At 39.3% G+C, this 26722-nt stretch overlaps 1 protein-coding gene across 2 annotated transcripts in view; it reads right to left on the bottom strand.

Annotated features, from left to right (window-relative positions):
* LOC113964108 (collagen alpha-1(XV) chain-like) overlaps positions 1-22506 on the bottom strand; it is a 129818-nt gene extending 107312 nt beyond the window's left edge. For both annotated transcript variants that reach the window (XM_027675983.1, XM_027675984.1), the window contains exons 1-2: positions 22341-22506; positions 22141-22223 (exon numbers count right to left, since the gene is read on the bottom strand). In XM_027675983.1, coding sequence (XP_027531784.1) covers positions 22141-22223; positions 22341-22351 — 94 coding nt within the window. In that variant the 5' untranslated portion in view covers positions 22352-22506. The remainder of the gene's footprint in view (positions 1-22140; positions 22224-22340) is intronic.
* Positions 22507-26722: the final 4216 nt, after the last annotated feature.

Raw genomic sequence — 26722 nt, 5'->3', positions numbered from 1 at the left:
TATTGAAATACTCTCCTGAACTGTGGCTGTGCTATCTTCTTATTCATAATATGAAATTTCCAAAACAGATCCGTGACAATCAAAACTAATGGTGTATTTAAAAGGCTGAACATCTTGGTGCTTTTAAGATGACAAAGTTTCCCTCTGTTACCTGGTGATATCCTCATTGTTCCTGACCACAGAATTTTTATTTTTTTGGCTAAATTGATGTTGAATTAACATCTCAATGAAACTTCTCAGAGCTACAGCCAAAGAATCCTACCCAATGTCATTACCATGAAAAACTAACAGATATCTTACTGATAGGTAGCAGTAAATCTCCCCAAAGTAAAGCTAATGGCTAAAATATTATTTGTTTAAAATGGAAAGAAAAAGCAACTTTGTGTGCAGAGTTACTGTGGCAGTTTGAGCCACATTAGAAATCCAGAATCTAATTTTCAGGCTTCCCCCCACCCCTTCCCACAATTTATCCCAACACCGAAGAGAGAACTTTCAGGCCAGAAGCTTCTATAGGGGAAGGGGGAAGTATTTACATTTATTTTACACAAATAAATACTATGCAAACTAAAGGCAACTATATATATACATATATATATATTACACTTTTATCAGTCCCTTTGAAGCTTCTCCCTTTTACTCTAGTCCAGGAAAAGCCTTTCAAGGCTGATATGTAACGCAGTCTCTCTCTCATGGGAGTGTTTGGGCCCCTGAACACTCCCTCACCAACCTTCAGCTGTTTGCTGCAGTCTTTCTCCTCACGAAGTCCAAGAAGGTAGCTTTGAGTCCTTTCTCCTCAGTCCCATGTGTCATTTCTGCTGTATGATCTCTCTCTCTCAGTCTCATACCTCAGTTCGCTGTTGCTGTAGTGTAGCTTATCACAGTAGGCGTTTGGAATCTTCATTCCTCCAAGTCAGTTTTCGGCTACCCCCAGTCAAAACCTTGGCGCAGCAACTCCCGAGCCCTTTGGCCTGTCTCCAATTTCGCCTGGGATTCTTCTCCTGAGCGCCGAGCTGTTTCGTTGTCAGCCCGTCCACTTGGCTCTGCTCCAATGCTGAGCCTCTTCTCCACTTTACAGTGGAGGGAAAGAAAAAGGCCCCCCTCCACAGCTTAACTGCAAAAAGGGGGGGAAGAGGGTTTGGCTGCAAGGCCTGCCTCTCTCCTCTTACCTCAGGTGCTGTGAGTCACGTCCCTCACAAACACTCACTCCAAATGCTGCCTCCAACTCTGGCCTAGACAGAGTTGGGGGGCCGCAGGGCTCCCCTTCCCCCCTGGAAGGGGGGAAGAAGGAGCCCAGCCACCCCCTGGCCTTCTCCACCTACATGCAGCAGACACCAACAGAAGAACTGCCAACAGCTTCCGGTGGCTGTGTACATATGATTTTTTAGCAGAAGCGAACAAGACAAGCGGTGATTGGCCCTCCAGGGAACACTGCCCTGGCACCCAATCACCTCTGAGCCCCCGACTCTCAGGGGGGGCCAATCTCAAACTATGACAGTTACTAAAACAGATGTTTCTTAGACACAGATGAGTTTTCCACTTCTGTGATACAGGATGTTAGTGGATCTATCTATTACTGTGCTTCTTAGAGAACTGATTTGTCAAGTCCTTGTATAATCCTTTGATCTGACTACAATCAGTAGGAAATCAGACTTTTATGTCATCACTGATCATATACACTGTAGAATGGATCATATGATGGAAAATATTTTCCATCAGCAGGGAGGTTTTCTTTTTGTAATTAACATGCTTGATATGGCTGTATATACTAACAGCACTCAAAGTGATATAGTCCACAACACTTTGCAGAAGCAAATCATGACAGACATTAATAGCATTTATGTTAGCTTTCCTTTCACAAATTCACAAATAGCATTATTCTAGAAGGACTGTGGAGTATAATTTTTCTTTTATCTTTTTAACTGTGGTATTTCTATCAAGCAACTCTTCTATGTTAAATTTATTAAATTAGACAGGATTATTGCTGGTACATAAGAAGTAATTTCTGAAAACTATGATCTCAAAAGCCTCAGAATAGATACCTGTAACAGAGAACATAAAAATGAGCACAGGACCAAGCAAATACTTTGTAAAAGAACTATAAATGTTTTAATCCTTGCAACAGGATTGAGTGAAGAGCATGGAGAATATGGAGGAAAAAAATAAGACAAATGAGACAAATGTTACAGAAATAATTTTCTAATACATGTTCTTAAACTAACAACTCCCAGAAGTCCTGCAGAATCTTATTGAAAACATGGCAAAGTATTATTCCAAGGAAGTCTTGATCGCTTTTGCATTTTAAGCTTATGTCGTTGCTTATGAAAAGCAGACAGTGAGTCTAGCAAATGTATTGCAAAACTACTTGGCAAGAATTTGCCTTCTTGAGATAAATCAGACTGTGTGTCAGCACCCATTCCTGAGCTACTAGGATTTACTATGGACTTTAGCATATTGCAAGGGAGGGATGGTAGCTCTGTGAGATGGTGGTTGACATCTGACTGTGGTATAATTTTTTAAAAATTTATTTTTATACTGCTCAGTGGCAGAATATCATAGAATCATAAGATGGTTTACTTTGGAAAGGACCTTACAGATCATCTTGTTCCAATCCCTCTGCCATGAGCAGAACACCTTCTACTAGACCAGGTTGCTCAAAGCCCCATCTAGCCTGACCTTGAACATTTCCAGGGATGGGGCATCCATAGCTTCTCTGGACAACCTGTTCCACTGCCTCATCACCCTCACAGTAAAGAACTTCTTCCTAATATCCAATCTAAACCTAATCTCTTTAAGTTTAAAGCCATTCCCCCTGTCCTATCAGTACATGTCCTTGTAAAAAGTCCCTCTCCAGCTCTCTTATAAGCCCCCTTTAGGTACTGGAAGGTGATATAAAGCCTTGCCTTCTCCAGGGTAAACAAACTCAGCTCTCTTAGTCAGTACTCATAGGACAGGTCCTCCATCTGTCCCATCATCTTCATGCTCCTTTTCTGGAGCCACTCAGGAAGGTCCATGTCTGTCTTATGTTTAATTTTCTGCTTTTGTGTATTCTGATTGATGCTAGACTGTGATTAAATGATGAAACACTGACAGTGGCACACCTTTAGTGCGTGTATTTTTTATCTACTTCATAGTCATCATAGAAACGTTTTCCCTTTGATTACCTGCTTTTTATATAATTTCTTGTAATAAAGACAGCAATAACCATATCCAAACTTCATGCCCAGTCTGTCTTTCTGGATCAAGCTCTTGGGTCACTATAGTGCTAAAGGAAAAAAACTATGGAGTTTGCAGTGCATGGCATATTTCTCTCATTTGAATGCAATTAAAATTGTTTGTGTAGCTTCTTACAAAATGTAGAAAAACAAATCAGCTCTCAACTCTTCAGTGATTTCACACTTCCCATATAAGTCAGCTAAGAGGGACAGATAAAGGCATCTGGTAATCTTTATGGTTATTATTACTAAAACACAAGGAATCAGGTACTTGGTAAATTTCATGAGATAGGTTTTCATTGCAGATAATAGACCTAGGAAAACTCAAGACTGGTCAAATCAAAGTCCTTTTTTATATTTATAAGGTTTGTAACTTAAGACTTTTTCTCCTTTCTTTCTCAAAGCTCAGACTTTTATCAGAACTTCTGAAAAACATTTTTGCACCAAATTCACAATCTCTTCATATAGGTAGTTGAAAATGCTTTTCTATGATTGAGATCTTCTATGAAAGTCCCTTCTATCTTAACAGTATCTGTAAGATTCCTGGGAATTTAAAAAATCTTTGCATGTGTTCAAAAATTTGTATGTGTTTAATACATCAGGAAGCCCATATTCATCTGTGGTGGAATTCATAGCAATTTTTATAAAGCACCTAGAATTATGTTGGACAACCTCTAATTTCTGTGCAGTGAAGCCATCTTTCAAAGTTCTTGGCACAAATGTGTTGAATCCACTCCAGTGTCTACCAAACATTTCCAACTCAAGCACAGAATGACTGAACCACTCATTAGTCATATCTCTCAACAGTTTGGTCATATCCCAGTCACTTATGTTGAGAAGAATATTGGCAAGATTCAGAAAGTTCCATCTGCCCTTACTTTTCCTCTGAGCAGTTTCTGTTTTCAAGTCTGTGCTGGGATTTTCATGATGCTATTATGGCCTTATCAAACTGTGTGCTGGATCCAAGCTTGCAGAGAACAGCAAAGATTTCAATCCCACTGGCCCCATTTTTCTATTGCTTTTGTATTCATTTCAGCATCCAGCTTGCTGGAATTTTCTTTTCTACCTGTAAACACCACATACAATACTCCTGTTACTCAGGTACATAGCTCTGATTTTTTTCCCCTAAGTGATTTGAGAAGGATTTTTATAATGAAGAGAGTTTTTTGAAAAGCCAACTATTTAAAGATTTTTTGGAAAATTTGATAATGTCAATGAACTTCTGCCACAACACAAGTATGCTTCTTGTGACAGGTCTGGCATACTACATAAAATCAGATACTAAACATAAAACTATAACCGACTTTTTCAAGTCACCTGGCCATCTCAAGTTCATGGCTTCAGGACAGTCTCATAATTCAGAAATCCCTAGAGACAGGAACTTCTTGGCTTCCAAAGTTCTGCTTTCAGCTCCACAACAAGAAGTACAGAAGCCCTGAAACTAAGCAAGGAGCTGGGAAGACTTGGACTGGGAGAACATGGACTAATCTTGACTTTGAAGTAAGGAGCATGAAAATTTCAAGAGGTCTTTCCATCTTTCTCACCTTTGAGCCAGCATCCCCAGAAGACTTGAATCAAATGCTGTGAGCTTCTCACATAATGGGGAGAACTTCTATGGCTAGTAGCCCCTCTGAGCTCTTTGCATCTTGTGACTGACACAGTGTTAGGAGTTGGATTCAGAATCACAGAATATGGAAGGGACTCACGATGATAATCAGGTCCAACTCCTGGCTCCACACAGGACTATCCCCAAGAATCATACCACGTGCCCAAGAGTATCATCCAAATGCATCTTGAACTCTGTCGGGCTTGGTGCTCTGACCACTTCTCTGGGGAGCCTATTACAGTACCCAATTACTCTCTGGGTGAAGAAACACTTTCTAATACCCAACCTAAACCTCCCCTGACACAACTTCAGGCCATTGCCTTGGATCCTGTCACTGGTCACCACAGAGAAGAGATCAGTGCCTGCTCCTCCTCTTCCCCTCATGAGGAAGTTGTGACTGCAATGAGGTCTCCCCTCAGTCTAGTCTTCTCCAGCTGAACAGACCAAGTGCCTCAGCCACTCCTCATACGGCTTCCCCTCAAGGCCCTTCACCTTCTTGGTTGCCCTCCTTTGGATGCTCTCTAATAGCTCAAAACTGCACATAATATTCCAGGTGAGGCCACACCAGTGCAGAGCAGAGCGGGACAATCCCCTCCCTCAACCGGCTGGTGATGCTTTGCCTGATGCACCCCAGGATATGGCTGGCCCTCCTGACTGCCAGGGAACTGCTGACTCACAGGACACCAGGTCCCTTTCCTTGGCATCTCATTTCCAGCATCTCACTCCCCATTCTGTACATACATCCAGGTGCAGAATCTGGCACTTTGTTGAACTTCATGTGGTTGGTGATTGCCTAGTCCTCTAATTTGTTGAGGTCTCTCTGCAGGGCCTCACTGCCTTTGAGGAAATAAACAGCTTCTCCCAATTTTGTAACATCTACAAACTTATTTAGTATCTCTTTGAGACCCTAGTCATTTATGAAGATGTTGAAGAGCACAGGCCTAAGATGGAGCTCTGTGGAACCCCCCCGGTGACAGATCACCAGTCTGATGTCACCCCATTCACTTTTACCCTCTATGCTCGACGCATGAGCCAATTGTTCACCCACTGCATGATGTGTTTATCCAGCTGTGTGCTGGACATTTTGTCCAGAAGGATCCCGGGAGAGACAGGATCAAAAGCTTTACTGAAATCCAAAAAGATTACATCAACTGGCTTCCTTTGATCAATGAGGTGGGTTACCTTGTCATAGAAGGAAATCAGGTTTGATAAGCAGGACTTTCCCCTCATATAGCCGTGCTGGCTGTGACCAATGACTGTGTTGTCTTTCAGGTGTTTTTCGATACCTCACAGACTAATCTTCTCCACAACTTTACGAGGCACTGAAGTGAGACTGACAGGCCTGTAATTTCTCCTTCTTGCCCTTCTTGAAAATTGGGATAATGTTCACCAGCTTCCAGTCAGCTGGAACCTCTCTGGATTCCCAAGACCACTCAAAAATCATCATTGAGAGGGTTTGCCATGACATCAGGTAGCTCTTTGGGATTCTGGGATTCTGGGATTTTGGGATTTTGGGATTCTGGGATGAATCCCATTAGACCTCACAGATCCAGCTGGAGCAGCAGATCCTGCACAATTTCAGGGTTGACTGGGAGTTGATCATTCTCACAGTCATGATCTTAGGAATGGACTCACAGGAACCACAACCAAACTGGGAGATCTTGGAACAGGTTTCTAAGGCTCAGTAACATTTCAGAATTTACTGAGGGAAGTGGGGGAAATTGTTGAAAAAAATGTTAAAGTTTCATTTTACATTAAAAAATCTCCCAAATTATTATAGCTGTTGATATTTTTAGAAGTGTCAGATATGTGTAAGAAAAGCAAATGCTGACTTTTTTCTGGAGCTAAATTTATATATAGCTGATTCTGCATCTCACTCTCACTACTGCAGTCTTTCCATATTGAAACTTGTGAGGAAAGCATAAGGCTTTTTAAGGAAGGCAAAGGTACAAGCTCATAGAACTTATATTTAATCATAGCAGGTTTGCCTTGGCCTTGGCATAGTTTCAAATGCAAGGATATATCCAGCAGCAATTAGACCCAGTTTGGTCTGAAACAGAAATAAAAGAGGTAAATAAAATCCCTAGCACGGCCTCAGCAGGTGCCAACTTTTTTCTGTACACCGTGAACCATACACTGTTAGCAATACAGAAGGCACCCACTTGCTATCTCATGAGACATTATTCTCTTCAGTCTTCAGTGATGGTTGGTGCCCAAGTTAGAGTACAAGAAAATCTGAAATGAGTAATTATGGAATAGATTTCCCACAGGGAAAACTAAATCCTTCAAATCTTGAAAAATCCTTGCATCTTTTCACTGGTCAGCTTGTACCTGGAGGAACAAGAACTGTATTCCTTCCAGAATTTTTTTAAAAAGTCCTTCCTAGCTCTTGCATTAATTTTAGCATTTAGTTTACCCAAATGGACATTGATGAAGAAGAATGGAAATACTAAGCCACTATTAGTTACATAAAAGTTCATTTCCTTTAGGAGTAATTGGAGACCATCTGCTGCAACTAAAAATTATTTGAAGTTGACACGTATCCAAAAGCAGTTTTCCTTCATTAATCTCCATAGATCAACTGCTGCCCTCTGTGTCACACTTGCCTATCTTCACTCTGGGTACATAGAGCACCTCCCCTCACAAATGTGCTGGTTTATGGCCAGGGGTCAGAGGCGTTACAGAAACGCCTAAGAAAAGAAAATTACTTTCTCTACAAAATGCATTGCAATCAACTTTCCTTGAGAAGAATTATATTCAAGTACTGCAAAACTGCATTCACCTGTTTGAAATTCAAAATAGTCAGGGGAAAAGAAGTCAGCACCAATATCGAGTTCAGAAAGCAGAGAGCAGTTTCTTTTGAAAGGATCCAGACTTCAAAGTAAAGTGTCAATGTTTTACATACACAGAACTATACGTTTGAACAGCTGGCCATAGGATAAAATGCTTTAATGTAGAGAAAGAGCAGGCTGGAAGCAGTTATAAATAGCAATTTCTCTCTGAACACTGTGGACATTCCTTTATGCATTTCCTAACATACAGTTTAATAAAGGACAATTACAATGGACTTGGTCAGCCCCTTGGCACAAAAAAAGACATTGCTGCTGCTGGCAAAAGACAGGCTGCTGGCTTTTGTCAGACACAGTAAAGAAAACTTCAACCCTTTTTTTTGTTTGCCAAGGAAGGATGTTCTCAAGGAGCATATGCCATTCCATCTCTCAGACTTCTTCTGTTGGCCATATTGAAACAATAGAAACAAGGCAGCAAAATTAAAAACAAATTATTGCTAATAAGAAGGCAATAAGGTTTTCTCTGGACAAAATATCATGTATCTTTGTGTAAGCTATGTTGCCCCCAAATCATTATGAGCTGCACACAGCTCTCACTAGGTTTTCTTGTTGCTAGTGATTATGTTAGTTACCACATTATTTTTTAATTTTCATGTCAATATTTAAAATGGGATTGCAAATCCAGAGAATATCTGGTTCTCAGTTTTGGCAAATGGGCATATTTTTCCTCAGTATGTAAGTGTAAATAGATCAGCAAGAATATGATGGAGCAGGAAATCCCAGGACCCAGAAAAATTGCATCATTATCAGTGACAATCATCATCGTCATTGTCATCATCGTCATCGTCGTCGTCATCATCATCATCACCATCATCATCATCAGTGACAGAGTAACTTCTGGCATATTTGAAAGCTGAGAAAAAGAGGGAGTATTGCATAGTGAAATCTCTAAGCTTATCAATCTCCAAATCATACAATGCCCATACTAGCGTGGGGCTCTGCTCTGCACCACAAACCTTTGCAAATCTTCCTCCACACCCTAGGTGGGACAGAGTTCAAATAGCACAATTGCACCAGGGATATAACATAGTGCCATCTGTCAGGGCTTAGATTCCTACCATTCTGCCATTTGTATCCGACAAGAATTGCTGCTAGCGCACTATTGCTTCTGTGCAACAAATGCGCATAATATGCACATCCATGATGTAACCACTTCAGCTGCAGTAAAAGCCAGGAGAAGCTTTTTTATTCTGCATCCAGACAGGTAACCAAGACAGTGCTCTCCATTGTATGTTAAAATCTGTTAAAACCTCAGTTACAAAGAGGTTAATTTCCAGAGCAGGGACAGAGGCTTTATTGTTCTGTGACAGCTGTAGGTCTTCTGTGCATTTAACATCCCCTGTAAAAACAGTGCCAAGAAACCAGTTTCCCTCCCACTCCTTCTTTTGGTAGTTCCCATTAAACTGAGGATCTTGCCTTTGGCTCCTGCCTGTTATGCTGCAGCTGGCTAGCCCATGTCCAGCCATGAGTCCCGGTCACCTAGACCCAGACCTTTAACCAGAAAGTTGTATTCCTGGCTTGACACTGGACCTTCCTCATCATTGTGGACTTGTGCAATGATATGGACTCTTGGCTGAACTTGGCTACTATCAACATACTCTGCTCATTTTGCTTTGTAACTGTGGGACTGTGCCCTTGCTGGTGAGGTCACTTGTTCACATGTGAGGCTTCCAGCCACCTGACCATTACAGGAAAGACTGCCTTTGGTGCTCCCCGACAGTCTACACCTGCTATCAAGAAAATAAGAGTGCATATTTAGAGCACAGACATATTCATGAAATGGCTTCTAAATGAATAAAAACCATGAATGAAAAAAAAATTATTCATGTGTCAAAACTTTCTTATATCTCGAGAAACATCAAATGTGTCATCAGATTAATACAAAGCCACAAAGAAATTTTTAAGTCCAGTAATTTTTAGTCTTGAAAGACAGAATTCTGTAAAGTAATTCTTTGTTAAGGTCACATAGCTGTAAAACTTTGTATAATGAGGAATATACATAAGAATTCATTAGAGATTTAAGTCACAACTACAATAGGCACAAGTCTTTTTTCAACAGGGAATGATTTCCAGTTTGGGAAGAGCTTATGTATATGTTTCTGAGTTAAAACTAGGAGAAAGTAGTATAAACAATGATTGTACACCTGTGCTAGGTTGGATTTCATTTTATGAATTTATGGCAACTAAGGGAAGAAATATGCGCTTGTTTTCTTAATCTTCGAACATACTCTTCTTTGTTTATTCAAGCCCTGATCCTACAACAACAATGTATGAGATTAACTTTTAGGAGCTAAATAAAGCACCAGTTTCAGCAAGGACTTCTTGTTGGCTTCAAGTTTAAAATACCCATAAATATTGCAGGGTGGAAACCTTTCATAATGTTCAGTGATTATCCTAAATTTTTTTCTGTGACATATGCATATGCATATAGCAGGAATCAGAATCAGAACACAGAATCAGACCAATAAACCACATCTTAGATCACAGAGTCATCAAAACTGATATTTTAAGAGTCTGTCCCATTTAGGACAAAGTCCTCTGGGTTTTTAATTTGAGGCAAGCATATCTGACAGAACAGGATACTGTTTTAAAATAATTAACTCCAAGTAACAAATTTTGTCTTGGAGTTAGAGGAGAAATTCTCCTACATACTCTTCTGTATTGCAAAAATGAAAATGTATTTAAACAGAATATCAAGAAAACACATTTGGTCTTAAGTACTTTATTGATCATGCTAGTCATATCGTTAATATTACAGTTTTTAATTTTCTGTCTTTAGACATTTTTTCATGCTCAGGATCTGTTTTGTTTTGAGAAGTACTTCTTGAAATCAGAGACTTCTTATATTGAGAGTTTAATTTGTGCAATAGTAGAAGGACAATAATTCAGGACCAAATGTCGTCATAGTCACTGCAATAACAGGTTTGCTTGTATTAATGTAGATGTACATTCTGCCTCTGTCCCAAACAGTTGAAGTTTGCAACTATAGTCACTGTGAAAGGGTCTTTCTGAGACAGTGTTGTCATAGGTTTACTTGTTCCAAAAATACTGAGCTGGCAATTTTTTTTTCTTTCCCCTGCATCACTGAAAAAGAAAGATGTCGAACGAGGGAGGGGGAGAGTGTTTGCCTAGGGTGATAGATACACACAAAAGAACTAGCTAGCAGACCCACATTCCAGGCTGATAGTCCTCAGAAGACTGTGGGGGGGGGAGGTGATGAGGTTTTTTTTCTTTTTCTCTCCTCAGGAAACAGCAGGCACTCTCCACTTTTGCCCCGACTCAGAAAGGGGGTGTGTGTGGGGGTGGGGTGAGGGTCCAAAGCTTGTTTTGGTTTTTTTGTCAGGGTCATCTGGCTGCTTCTGGCCCCGGTTCACTTCCTTTCTCCTGTGCTCTGTTCTGCCCCCAGCCTGGACTTGTTCAGATTTCATTGGAGAGGCTTTACCCTTCTGCAAAGGAACCTTTGGGGGAGTCCCAGCTGGAGCCAGCTGCCAACAGCATGAGTCTGTGGGAAGAGCCCCCTTTTCCCCATTTCCCTTTCCACTTCTCGGTGGCACTGGAGATCTCCATTTTGGCTTCTCCTGCACACCAGGGCCCCACACGGCGACCGCCAGAGCCCAACAGCGCCCCCTGCCGGCCACCACAGAGCAACTGCAGGCTCTGCTCCTCCAGTGATCCAACAGCACCCCCTGCTGACCATGGTTGGAATTGCGCCAAAAGGCAGAAAGTACTGAACTGTTTCCTTTTTGAGGGGGACTTTTGAGTATAGGATTATTGTTTAATTGTTTTTGTGTTCTTTTGTTGTTCTGCCAATACACATATATCCCTTAATAAAGGGCTGTTATTTTTTCTTTCTCCATACTTCCTCAATTGGAGTCTCTTAATTTCAGATTTACAATTGCTTAGAGGGAGGAGCTTGATCTTCCTCGTAACTCATCCTCCTTAGCAAAACACTTCAATCTCATTAAACTGAGTCAAGGGTGCAACAGCCACAGAGGAGGATGGACCACAGAGTTTGTGGTATGTGTAACCTGTCTGACCATGGGCCCCTGAAAGATCAGAGAAAAAGAAAGAATTTTAAACTTTGAAATGTATTTTAAGTAATCTGGCAATTGAGAACTCTGTGTCATGACCATTATAGAGAATGCAGAGAACAATCCAAAGCCTGTCAAACTGATTCACTTGCAGTTCAGGATAGGTACAGGTATTATGACCAAGTTCTTCCCTGATCCTTGTGCAGAGGATGTAGAGACAAGTGTTGAGTGCTTCACTGCCTCTTCTGGTTTCAAAATGCAAAGTTTGCTCCTTCTACATACTGTGAATCAAAAATGGTAAGGCCAAAGAAAGTCTGAGGCACACAGTTGCCCCAGCTTCCTTAGTGAGGAAATAAGCACTATCTACTGACTACTTGGACAATGGTGTCATTCTAACGTATTTTCCTTCATGGATTTCCGTCTGCATTGTTTGTGTTGCACTGTCCTACGTTTAGAGATTTATCCATAAAGAAGAGAAGACATAGCAGAGCTAAGTATTCAGAGATGGGACAACCAACTTTTGTTCCTATCAGATAAACATATCACACAGGGATAGTTAATATTTCCAAAATACTTCAACATATGGCTACAGTATTGTAATTATACACGGAACAGAGGGCAAGACAAAGTATTCATGTAGATAGTCTAACTTTCTCCATAGCTGTCTCAGGGATTTGTACCAAATCATGTATTTACTAGTGAACTTTTGTTCTGCTAACTGTATTGGAGCCAAAGGAGGCAATAACTTCTTTTGAATACTCTTTATGGAAATTCTGCAATGGGTACAGAAATAATATGTCTTGAAAGACACCTAGAATACAAGAATACAAGTAACTTTTTTTTTTTAAATGAAAAATTTTTTTGTTGAACAAGTCAAAGTTGGTGTGGGCAAAGCATTAACAGAGTTACCACAATTCCATTCTATATTTTGAAATTCTATAAGAGAAATGTAAAAAAGGAGCTACAATACTTTGAGTCAACAGTGTTCTGTTTATTTTTCTACTGAGAATGCATCCTTTAAATTTTATACATGTTTATACTTACACCGAACACCACCCCCACTCCCTGGCTCTCATCATATCTCTGGACCAGGAAGTTGTTATGTGGTATCTATTTGTCAGATCTGCATTTTATGATAGATATATGTTTCACTATAAGTGCATCAGAAAAAAACCCTGGCCTCCCCGAATAAACAAACAAAAACCCCAACAACAACCAAAAAAATAGTAAAAAAAAAAGGCAAGAAATATACATGAAGAATCAAGGCCTTGATTATAATATAAGCCACCTTAGCAGTAGTTCAGTCAATTATTGTTTGTCAAAACAAACACAGTTATACACTAATATATCATACTTTAAAGAACTCTAATTAAACTCTTTCAGATAACTGTCTTTACATTAATACCATTTCACTACAATAACTGATAGGTTATTTTCATCAAGAGCCAGACTTTTTCAGCAGAGAAAACTTGCAAAACTCGCATGTGTCATATACCTTTCCTGTAATTGCATGTGAAAGAAACTAAAGACAGAAAATGAAAAAAACCAAACCATGTGTGTTAAAGCACATTCACAGCTAGTCTGAACAGGATGAAATGTTTGCTTGTTATTTACAGTGAAATGCAGGAAAGGGTTAGAGTCACACATAGACAGACCCACAAGCACCACAAAGTGACAGTACTACTGTGGAGCATTCATTATAGATTAGTGGTTCCTCCTACCAAGTCAAGAGATATGTTGGTTTGGCAAAGTGTTGTAATAGATGGAACTGGAACAGCTTTTGGAAAGACTAAGAAAAGCTAACACTTTGGGCCTCTGAGAATAAAAAAGCATCATATTCCCAGAAATGATGCCATGTATTAAGTTAGTATGTAGTTAACCAAAGTGGGAGGGCAGAAATAAAGATCCTTGTTGTGGGGAGGCACTGTTCCCTCACACCTCACCCTAAGATCCAGCCAATAGAAGAAGGATTATTGAGCCTGATCAATGGATACTTTGATGTTAGGAGTTCCAAATATGAGAGGATTCCTAGAAAAGCCTTAGATTTTGCATAATTTTCCCCTCAGTTTGCTTTGTAGACCAGCATACACACAGCGATGCCTAATAATTAAGCAAGCTACCAGCACATTTTTTTCAGTTGTCCACAACAACCCTTTGACATCTGAAGATTCACCTTCTAATGTAGTATAACAGTACTGAGTCAGAACTGTTCTGTGGGTCAGAAAGAAATACAGGGACAAAGAGCAACAGCTCTAAAATAATGTATTTCTAGAATGTTGTACCTGCAGTGTATGCCTGTCAGCTGTCAATTATCAAATGAAGACATCAAACATATATACATACAGTATCCATGTAAAATGGCAGGGGGAGGGTGGAAAAGAATTTGGTGTATACTGTCATCTGGTTCAGTATCTTTGGTACCATCAAGGAAGAGAAAATAATACATCTAGAAAAGCTACATAGTTCCTACCCCAAACTGATCTGCTCTCTCTAGATGCCTGTTTTTCGCATGAGTATGGCTCATGGCTCAACAAGTTGTAAAACTTTTGCAGGGAGCACTTTTAATTATGAGATTAGATTCTACCTGAGACATTCAGGTAAGTTTGCTGTAAGGCAGTAATTTCCATTAAAAGGCATTTTCAGTTTGGTTTGTTTAGCTTTGGTGAAGTAGTTCTGGTTTCTTCCAAGGCAATTTTGAGTTTCTATTGGTCATCTTCCACTATTTTTTTCCCCGAACAAAAGTGATATCTCTTACTTCATAGTCAGTAAAAATCATGTAGTACTTTCTAGTTAAACAATTTATCTAATTAGAACACAGTGTAATGACAGTCTGAGAAAATAGTACATCCTAAACAGAAACTGAATGCACATAACCGATATGCTCTGAAGTTTCAATGACTTTCTAAAAAAATCAAGTGGAAAAATATGTGGAGCAAAGTGTCCTCCACCATCTTCTTTTGTTGAAGGAAGTGCTTCTTTTTTCATGTAATTGTTTGTTGTGCTTTTGGCTGCCTTTGCCATGGCATACATTGTGGCTCACGATCCGTTTGTCCACAAAAACTTCCAAGTCCTTTCCAGCAAGGCTACTTTCCAGCCAGTCCTACCCTATCTTGTACAAGGTTCATCCTCAACAGCTTCAGGACTTGGCTGAATGTCAGGAAGTTTGGATCAATGCATTTTTCATGTCTGTCAAGGTCTTTCCGAGTTGCAGCACAACCATCCCACGAATCTGCTTCTTCTCCCAGTTTTGTGTCATCTGCAGACTTGCTGAGGGTTCAGTCTATCACATCATCCATGTTGTTAATGATGTTAAGAAGTGTTGGTCTCAGTATGCACCACATGGTAGTATACTAATGTAGCAGTAACTGGCACCCAGTAGCTGGACTTCATGCCACTGATTACACCCCTTCAAGCACATGTAGGTCAGACTGTTGTCAATACACCTCCCTGTCCACTTATCTAATCCATACTTCATGAGTCTATCAATGTTAACATTAGCAGGAGACAGTGCTGAAAGTCTGGCATAAGACCACAAATATCAACTGTCTTTCCCTTACGCACTGAGCTGGTCATTCCATTGCAGAAGATATTCTCAGGCATGATTTTCCCCTTCATATATATGTGCTGACTACTCCTAATCACCTTGTTCTTACTAGAATGGCTTCCATAATTACATGCTCCCACATTTCCCAGTAACTGAGGAGAGCTGATCAGCCTGCAGATCCCCAGATCCTGCTCCTTGCCCTTCTTGATAATAGGAGTGACAGTGGTTTCCTCCCCATCCTTAGGATCTTCTTCTGATCACCAGAATCTTCCAAAGATAATTAAAAGTTCTATGCTAATGACATCAGCCACTTCGATGAGCCCTCAGGGATGTGTCCCACCAGGTCCTGTGGACTTGTCTATGTCCAGCTGGTTTCAATGTTTCCTCACTCAGTCCTCCTCAATGAAGGAGTATTCATTGCTTCAGACTTTCCCAATGGGCTCAGGGGCTGTTTCCTGAAGGGATATCATACCAGTAAAAAAGCAAGGCAAAGAAGATGTTGAGTACTAGGGCTGTTTCCATGCCCCCTGCAATCTTTCTTGACCTCATTCCTGTGCTATCGGACAGTGTCTCTATATTTTTGCCATGCCGCCTGACCCTGTTTCCAACTCTCATATGCTTTCTTTTACTGTTGAGTTTACTTATATGAAATATCACCAGAGATGAATCAGAGCTTGGATGTCATGCTGGTTTATGTTCTGAAACTGTTTTGCAGTAAACTCCAATTACAGGATATTCAGAATATCCACAGCTTGTAGGAAACTTTGAAGCATGTCTTGGAACACTATTCTTTTTCTCAAGACTCATAAACTTACTCTTTAGCAGGCAGCACAGAACTAAAATTATTTCTGGGTGGATTCTGTTCTCCTTGAGTTAGGTAATATATATCGCTTGTAAGAAGGGAAGTGAATATAAAATGCAATGAATAATGACTAGGTACTATAATGCCCCCTTAGTCACTGACCACAAAAAAAGAGAAAGCCAAAAGCTATATTTAGCTTCCCAAAGAAGCAGAGCCAGACATCCTGACTACGTATGGAACTCTGATTTCACAGTTCAGAGAAAGATATGCCCCAAATAGGACTGGAATTTAATCCTATCCAAGCAGTTATAAGTCACTATGGTAGGAACTGATGAGTGCAAGAAGTGGATTCAGTGGCAGCAGGGAAGATAGACCCAGAGTCATGAGACCCTGGAGGCTGCCAAGTACTGCCCAAAACCCTTTCTTGTTAATATTTTGTCTTCAGTACTGAAGATGAAGCAAAAGACCATGAATGATGATGCAGTTCAAATTAACATCTCATCACTGAATCACTATTACCAGATTCAGGCCTCCATCAATTCAATGCTTGGAATAAAACATGCTTGACTTCCTCCAGAAAACCCTGGTTCTTCTCAGAACCCTTCAGAAAAACTTAGTTCAGACCCTGGCTCTTCTCAGACTGGAATGTAAAATAGCCAAAATTCATTTAAAATATTGCAATTCTTTGGCAGGGCACATTCGGCTCTGTCAGTTCTACACGTCATTTCACACTCCTCATATGCAAATACATTAAAATTGAGGTTTGGAGATTTTACTTGTTCTTTGAAAGAATTCTACATGCACTCTACTGTCTGCAATGTCTATGACTTTCTGGGTTTGAAAACAGGAGCTACTAGAGATGGGAAGATTATGTGAACAGAATTCAGCACAGTCTAAATTGCTGGCTAACTTTGTTGGTTTTTAAACCTGCTGTAGTTGTGTGGGTTGGCCAAATGGGAAAAGACTTTTGGGAACTTAAAAATAGTGACGACAGACATCCTCTCTTAAATAGATAGCATTAATGACATCTCAAATACAGCAATCAGAATTCACTAAATTGTAAAATTCACTGTCTTCCTATCCAAGGCACACTGCATAAATTGGCAAAGCTACTGCATGAATTTGTTCAAATGTGAGATACAATTACAAGAAAAAACAAACCAATCCACAGTTACACAGTAAAGGAAAGGGGAAGAAATCACAGCCAAAGGGACAGGCAGCCTCCAAAACAAGTGTTTGATTTGGTATTTAACATGTTAGAATAAGAAATAAGTTTTTTTGGAACCATTTGAATATTCCAAACATAAACAGTACAGTCAAATCTTTTCTCCTGACTCTCATTCATTGAAATGGCCCTTCAAACACCATTTAGTGGCAAATGCAAGCACAATTGAGATTTTGAGTTCTATTCAGATCACGGAAACAACCTCTTACTGCAGGCTTCCAGTGTGACCAGGATGCCTTCAGAGAGGAAATGAAGACAGTTATTATAACACTATATCCACCCCAGCTGGTTTCCCCTTCTGAGGCCTCAAAAAATCTTCTGTTGCCTGGTAGAGTAGCTTAGGAAACATGTAGGTTTTTTCCAAGAGAATTAACATGTAGAGGGTGTTACCCTGAAAATGAATCCATTTAGAAAAGTGACAGAAAGGAACAAATTTTCTAAATCAGGTTTGTTCTTCTGGTGTTACCAATGTCTTCAGCTGCTGAAAGAGATGACCCCAGCTGAACCCAACTGACTTTCTATAGTAAATTAGTATGTTTTGCATGGAAAGACCTTTTATCAGCTATGAAACCAGGCTCAGCTCCACATTAAAAACATGCACAACAGCTGGTAACAGCTTGAAGACGTGCCTGACAGACAGATAACAGTGGCTCATTCAATTTAGACTCAAGTGCAGTTTGATGATGTCCAAGTGCTCAGTCTGGTACAAGAGGGTATAGTGCCATCTAAGGTCTCTTTATGAAGTACTGTGCTTCATACAGACCAACATCACTGTAAATGTGTTCTGTCTTTGGAAAGAATAGACTGAACCATCCTTATCACCTGTGATTGCACACATCTAACATTTAAAGCATATACAGCAATTACCTGATAGAAACAAGATTTTACATATATATAGATGTTTTTTTACACTCATTATGTTGGTTCATTGTGAAGAGAAGTTCCAGCTAGTTGCTTGTATGAATAACATCAGTTGATCATCAGCCAATGGAAGTCAATAATTCAGGATTCCTCCATTGAACTCAGCAGGTCATGAGTGCAAAGTTTATGTCAACAGCCTAATTACAGTCTTTCTGTGTACAGAGAGCCAATGAAAGAGACAAATATTTGCTTTATGTAAACTATCGCTAAGTATGTTACTTAGGCCAGGAAAGCACTGTTCAGCTTGGCTAATAATAAAACCCAGATGTCAATGAGAAATTTGTAAAGCTTCTTTTAGAGCTTGTAAACATAATATAAACTGCAGAACCACATACATTTAAACATTTTTTTTATTTAAAAAAAAACAACACATGCACTGATTTGAATGCCAAGAACTTAAAAACACTGAAACTGACTAGATAGCCTAGAAAGATAAATATGACTTCTGCAAGAGGCTAGAGCAAGTCATAGGGAAGAGTCTATCATTCAAACTTCTTCAGGGTTAGCACTGAGATTTTCCAGCTTAAATTCTGTCTACAGTCTGGGTGCCAGCGTGTTCAGGACTGTGTTCTGTGCACCTTATATTCACTAACTTAATTTGTTGTTGAAGATTCAAAACATGGAAAAAGCAGCCAGGGTAATCAGTGTAAGTCAAAGATACATTATGAGGCATAATTAAAGGTCAAGTACATGCACCACAAGGCAGTGCCAGATATGGTAAGACAGACTACGCTTTCATGAACAGAGAGATACAGGCTTAATTGTCAATTGAACTAAAGCGAAGAGATGAAGTAATTTATTAAGGCACCAATACATCTTTAATTCTCCCACACAAACCCAAGTAGAATAGGGTGCTATATTTGCATGGTTTTTGTGAGAACAGGAGACAGTAAAAATTCAGAATTCTAACTCACAGAATCTGCTGAGATTTCAGAACTCCTGTTCAGTTCCAGTTTAAAGCAAGATCACAGTATTTCTTGAAAGTTTTGGTGAAATAATGACCAAATCCCATCAATTTGCAGACTGTGGAACTGAATTTTAAAGTTCTGAATTAAATATTTCAAATTTTTAAATGTAGTTCATTACTTTAAATATAGGGTTTTAGATGTTGCATTGTCTGTTTCATTCTACAATGAAAGCAGTAGCCACACATTGTAGGACTTGGAAATTAAAGCAACACTTCACTGAAACAAAAGGTCCAACACCTCACAAGTTCACTAAGCAGTTAAATTAGAACCCAGAAGTTCCCAAACAATTTCAAAGACTGCCATCTGAATTTTTCCCCCACAATTTCCTACCATTCTTTTTTTCCCTCTCCTTCTCTCTAGGAAATATCCATAATTAGAGAATTTCCTCAAGAAGAAAAAGACTTGGTCAAAACACTGTTCCTGATAGGAAACCAATCAACATTTTCTAACTAATCTTTCTAATATCTCTCATGTATCTCTCACAAAGACATGGCAGAGCTCAAGCCCTCTGCTGGAGGGCTGCTGAGGCTTCTGTTTTAATCTGCACTCTCAACCCTGCTCTGTAATTCAGTGCTCCCCTGGGGAAAACAAGAAGACAAAGATGGTGAAGGCAAAGATGGCAAACTTTTCTCCTATAAATTGTGAGGGTGGCTGGTTTGACTTCAGATTGGTAAAAAATAAGTAACCCCTTCTCCATCCTTCAGTGAATAATTCAATCCCTGAGCAATTTTCTTGACATTATTTAGTCAACTCAAGAACATCTCAAGGCATTTTTTTCCTTTGCGTACAGCCGGTACAATGGTACAACAGAAGGCACCTGCACTGTTCCTCTAAAACCACGTTTACTCATTCACAGTTTCTCTTTTATTAAAAGGAGTTTAGAGATATCAATCTGTGATATGGATAGATAGAGCAGAGGTCAGGCTCAGAAAAGCAGTGCAGCATTAATCATTGGGCTGGAGAATCCTGGAAAGCAGTAATCTCAAAGGAGACAGTGACAAAAGGACACTGCATAAAGCACATGTTTAGCAGCAAAAGGCCTGAGGGTCAGTTAATCACCCTGTGTCTCCAAACATTTTTGTCTTAAATATGCTATTTATTTCTGTGCACTCTATTGCTAAAAGGAACTGTGGGAAAGGAAAATGAGGTTATTTCTGTGAAAATTAGACTAAAAGACTTGAAGTATGAAACTCTTCACTCTTCAGTAGTTACAGGAAGAATTTATATTAGTCATGTATTTGAAGCACCAGAAAGGAAGGAAGATTATTCCTATCTCTAGCACTGAATACCTGATTTCAGGACATGAAATCATTTAAACCAAGCATCAGGAAAATATTGCTTATAACATAGTCCAATGTCGTGGAATGGAAGAGCACGAGATCCCCATTATTTAAGTCAAGCACTTAAAAATCAGATGTAAAAAATTTTTAAACATTTGGGAACAGGAGCTTTGTATTAACAGATAAATGACTAGGGAATATTAGACTAGGACAATCATGAGGGAAGATTTACAGGGCAGTGTCCAGGTCCCCAGTAATCTAAGGAGACTTGCACAACTCCACTTGATCTTCATTCATGGTAAGGTTAGGAGCCCTAGCAGCAATAAGATTCTGTACAGAAGGAAACTCTTCAGAAAGAGTAGAGATTATCTTTCCTGCTTCTGAATTCTGATCTGACTTTCACAGGGTAGGATATTTAAAGAACCAAATCTTCAGGTAATAGTAACAGGCATAGATCCACCAAAAAAAAAGTGTGTCATCATACTTGCAGTTCTAATGAGTTTCTGCTTATTAAATTTTATGTGCCAAAATTTGGTTCTCTCCTGTCCAGATCTCTCTCATGGACTGTCATTCATCAGCTCAAGAAAAACATTTTCATCTGATGCAACAGATCTGCCTCCAATGCATATGCAATATACTGTATTTCTGTGACTATTCAGATACACATCTCTTAATTCTAATAGCTGGTTCCAGTTTGTTTCTTTAATTAATTACGTGTAATACAGCATTACATATTTCTCATCTGCACTTACAACATTTGTTAGTGATAACTAAGCTGTGGCTTTTTCTCTTTCTGAAATAACTACCTGGAACTTTGGCTTTCAGATGCACTATCTATGGCAGTGTCAGTTAAAAAGGAAAAAACCAGTCTGAATAACATTAAAGTCTTCATGTGTGATATCTACTTCCCATCAATAATTCCTAATGCTCCTATCTCATAGTTATCTAGGGATCAGTTACATGACAAATTCCAATTATTTTTGTAAGGTAGTAAAAAAGCTTTTTGACATAAGTATCATTGCTCATGATGGAAAAATAATATAATGAAGCATTGTCACTTTTCTCAAAATTACGTATAAACTTTTAAATCTGTGTTCTCTCTCACTAGTTAAATGTGAGGCTGTGTCTTCCAGAGATGCTGAGGAATTTGGCTCTTTTACAAAAACATATGATCTGAAGTTACCACAAGACTTTTCACAGAAAGTTCATAAAGACTGGGCTGATAAAACTAAACATTTAACTCAAGAGATTTGAAAATTACAATTTGTTCAGACACTTACCAGGAGAAATCTCTGTGCACTGAAACAAGCATCACATCTATGTCTTTGCACTCACACCATGCCTGGCACTTTCCTGATATGTCCACAGTGACACATACATCTATCCTAATTGTAAAAGCATTCAGCATTCTGAATTTCTTTTAAGTACTTTCTGTTAATCATTACATTCTGAAGAAATATTGAGAGAGCAGGCACGATAGGCTACCTTAGGGATGGGGAACCAATGTATTTATTTTCCCTTATCCTGAATGAATGGGAATTTAAGGTCTTAACTTGCAGCAGCTTTCCTGTACAAAATGATGAATAGTAAGCAGCAGAGAAAATGAAGATCTGAAATGTAGAGTCTCTTTCCATATTAGGAAAGCATATCTTAAAATTCACATTTACTCTCAATTGATAAACATGATTTGGAGAGGTCTTACCTTCTATGATCTGAGCTGCTGAACCAGCATGGATTGACAAGCCAAAGAGCAGTAGTAGCAAGTCCCAGGTCCAACAGGCATGCCTGGAGAAGGTGTGCCAAAAAAAAGGGGGGGTGGGGGAAGAATGAGACCAAAGAGTGTAATACAGAAACACAAGGGGAAAAAAAGAAAAAGTAAAATTTAGAAGCAAGAGTTCTTACCATGAGAGCATTTTTTGAAAGTCAGTTGAAAGAATTTAAGTGAGGAAAAAGTTCAGTGCACATGAGTTTTACGTTTATGAAAAAAGAAGTCAATAAAAACTGGAGCCCGCTGTTTCTCCTCCAACGTTCAGACACAAGTGGAACAAAGGCAGCACTCAGGCTCTCTGTGTGACTCACTGCAATTCACTGCTCCAGCTCTGAAATCTGACTCCGTGTAGACTTTCCTGTCAGACCACTGCCGAAAACGTCCTACTTTATTTATTGATGGACACCCTTACTGCTGTACACCATCCCAGCGTTGTGTACAGCCTTGTCTTTAACTACTGTATACCCTGACAGACAGTAGCACAGCTTCTCCAGCTTCCCCCTCTGCCACCCCCGCCCAGTCATAACCTCCACTTACTTATCCAATAAAACATGACCTCCAACATCCTTCCATCCAGCATTACATAGCCAATTATATAAATGCTTATGTGGAATGGGACATTTCCTGGGCCATTTTAGCCAAACTTTATCAGAAGCAGGTTTTTAGATATGAGCAGGACGGGGCAGCCCCAGTTAAGTGGCAACATATACCTGGGAGCTGCACTGTCTTAGAGATTTTCTGTCATCTACAAAGACATTTCAAAGTACATGCTTCTCTCTGACAAATTCTCTGAGGCTAATACTCCTATTTATGAAGATTTATTCCCTGCATGTAGTTTTAGAGTATGTCTCTACCTCAACAGCTGTACATATGTCTGCTATAGAGATCCTGTAGGTGAGCTTTTCTAATAGTTTCCACTAAAAGTGTTATTTCATCCCTCCCTCCTACCTTTGTGAATAGCATTTTTTCCACATGTAGGTCTTCAAAGCTAATTCTTGCTGAAAGAAGAAATTCTGCAAGAATATGCTTGAGGTTAATCAGACAGTTTTTAAGCCAAGAGTTATTTAACAAAGGCTGCAATTGTCACTTTTTGACTGGGACAGAAGGAGCCTGGAAAGCATTGCATGTGGAAAGAGACCAATTGGCTCTTAGTAAGTCAAGGCTAAAAGGTGCTGGAGATCATTTTAGGAGAGTCAAAACTAAAAATAGGCTTACCTAGGATAGGCAGCAGGAGACAAACAGGAGTAAAGTTTTTTCAGTAATGAAAGGAGAATCCCAATCAATTAACAGAATTAAGGAGAATTTCATTATACAGTGAATAAAATGCTTGAGTTTGGGGGTTTTTGTTTAGTTGGCTATTTTAGGGGAGGTTTGTGATTGGGGCTATTTGAGTGTGCTTTTTTATTGTTGCTGTAGTTGAGGATTTTTGATTGCTTGTATTAAATTAGGAAATACAGATGTTAGGCCTTTAAAATCTAGAATCTTGATTCTGCCTCAGACTCCTCCTTTAGGTTAAGAACCATAACAGCTCTCTCCAGGTACATTTTTAGCTAAGCCACAGACTCACCTTCTGCATAATGACAAGGAAGCAAGAGATCAAACTGTCTTTTAATCAAGTGTTTGTTATAAACACGCACACTCTTTTGTCTCCTTCAGAGGACCAAGGCCCCCCCTTTTTCAATCCCATAGTACTATATCAGGGCTGAAAAAAAGTTTCATCATTCATCTTTTCTACTGGAGGCTGTGATCTCTTTCCTTTCTCTCTCCCTGAAGTTTCTCCATTGTTACCACTACCAGCTGTGCTGCCTATAGGAACAGTTTGTAACATGTGGGTAAATCATATACAAAAAGCATTTATCTTATGCCTTATCTTAGACACTAGATATATGTTATCGTAGGAGAAAATACTGAGTTTCTAAACATTCATGAAAAATATATTTGCATACAGCCTGACTCACTTCTCCATTTTTTTCAGGTAATATTTAGCAATAGCTACCAAGAGCCATTATTAGTCCTGCCAAACTATTCTTTAACTCAATTCCCTCCTTCAACAGAAAAGAAAGAACTTTCTATCTCTCTGTACACAAAAGGTTTACCTGCATGATTCCTCCTGCTGCAGTATAGTTTTTGTCCAGGCAAAACGTGTCTGCTTTGGTGTCTTACAGTAGACTAACCCAATTAAGAGATCAATGTATAATCAGCCTGCAGATTTATAAAATTTATAATGATTTTTTTTACAATATAAGCAGCAAAGATTTAATTATTAGATGGATTTTTTCTCTGGTTTTAGAAAACCCATAGAAAAAAGGGAAGTAACATCTCTCCTTCTCCCATGGGTAATATGCTGTTCATGCAGATGATCTCCATGAAAGGCTGCTGAGAGCGCCTTTAGTTTCTGCTTGACATTTTAACATGTATTTAACATGTCTAGCCAATGCTCAATATTTTTAGTACTACTAGACAAAGCATGTTCTTGACCTCTGCAGGCTGTTAAATGGACAGCAGTGGAGGAATCTCTAAATATAAAGAGTTTGTTATCCCCACTCCTGTAGGGCATTGAGATTTTTTGAGTTTCCAGTGTTCATTTGTAGTCCAAAGAATTACCGAATACTAATAGGCTCTCTATATCTGCTATATCTATCTATCCATGTATATCTTGCTCCCCACAAGGGCAGTGACATTTGTACACATCCATGCAGTATTAACCTTACAGTTTGTCTCTTCCTTTTCAAACACAGCAGGACTTCTTTGAATTAGGACATATGTGCTTTCCTTCAGTACTGTCTCCAGCTGGAGTTTTCCTGCTGGTTAAAAATCTCCGTTTTCCAGGCAAAAGTTTTGTTTACTTTTACCAACTCTGTCAACTGATTGCATTCCTTAAGACATGAAATGTCAGGCAACAATTCTGCTGTTGCAGTTCTTATCCATTTGCTGTGTTAGTCTGGCTGGCTGTTCTTACATTTCTGATCATCAGAGGTTTGGTTTTTTTCTGCTGCAACAGAAATTTCTTAGCTGCACATTTCTATCCTCTATAATCCTCTATAATTCCTCCTAGGAATATTCTTGTGCAACATTAGTGTTAGAGAAGCAGTCTGCAGGAAGGTCTGAGTGAGTTAAGAACTACACTAGAAAAGAATGAAAGATTTCTCTTTTGCTTAGATTTCTCCTTAACATGTACAAATGTTTGGCGTTTGCAGTATCCTCCAGCAAGAAGGTCCACTGCTCAGTTACACTTCCCATTAAGAAGTCTCTGTTTCTTTGTTTTCAACTTAGGTCCTGCTGATGTTCTCCAGTGTCTCCAAGTTCTTGAAATGAATAGAGTACTCCTCTTTTCTCCATGCCCTTTGTGATTTCAGAAGCCTCTTTTATATACCCTTTTCTCTTGTCTTCTTTCTGTACTAAGTGTGAACTTACTTGGTAATTTATTGTGCTGCAACCATTCCACATCTCTAGTTATCTTTTTAGCCTTTCTCAGAGTTTTGGTGGTTTTGGACAAAATTTTTGATCTTTAATGGAGTCAGGGGAATCATAACTGCACATGACGCAAATAATCCCAAGATTTCTTGAATAACATAGCAAATTTCTCTGTTTTTTCTGATGAGGAACACAATTGATGTGTTTTCTTGATTGCAGCCAAGATGACATTTCCATGGAACATTTGTAAGCTCAATAATTTGCACCTAGCAGGTAATTTTATGTGTAATTAGGATTTCTCCTCCCACTTTGAATAAATTTATAACAAATGGGAAAGAAATTAAGAAATTAATTATTAATAAAATTAATTAATTATTAAATTTCCTAATGAAAATGTCTTAATTAATTAAAAAACTAATTTAATCTACTATTTTACTCTGCAATTATTCACTCTTAGAAGACTTATTTGTAATTCTTTAAAATCTGCCCCATCCTTAGCAAAAAAACTCCTCATCAGCAAACTTCACCACACAGCAGTCATGTAAATGCTTGCCTCCACTGAATCCTGAAGAAAGATGGAGAGAGACTACAAGAGCATGTAGTGACAGGACAAGTGGGAATGCCTTTAAACTGAAAGATAGTAAGTTTAGATTAGATATTAGAAGAAATTCTTTGCTGTGAGAGTTATGAGGCACTGGAACAGCTTGTCCAGAGAAGTTGTGGATGGCCCAGCCCTGGAAGTGTTCAGGGTCAGGTTGGATGAAGCTCTGAGCAACCTAGTCAAGGGGAAGCTGTCCCTGCCCATGGCAGGGGGTTTGGGACTAGATGATCTTTAAGGTCTCTTCCAACCCAAACTATTCTTTGATTCTATGATAAGGCAGGCAGTGCAATCTCTGTATGATTATAGTGGCGACCAATCTCTGCTACAAGGGCTGTCTGTATATTCCTCACATTTTTGCCCCTCTTTTAACCAGTTATTCACACACAGACTCATTTCTTGTGTCTTGGCTTCCTGGAAAGGTGTTGCCAATCTTTCTGAGTGCATCATGTAAGTGATGGTTTGCTGCAGGGTGTATCAATTCATCTAGAAACTTTGAATGAC

Source organism: Neopelma chrysocephalum, unplaced genomic scaffold, assembly GCF_003984885.1.
Source record: "Neopelma chrysocephalum unplaced genomic scaffold, ASM398488v2 Primary Assembly neopelma1_26, whole genome shotgun sequence".
In the NCBI taxonomy this organism is placed as follows: domain Eukaryota; kingdom Metazoa; phylum Chordata; class Aves; order Passeriformes; family Pipridae; genus Neopelma; species Neopelma chrysocephalum.
This window is presented reverse-complemented; position numbering and strand designations above follow the sequence as displayed.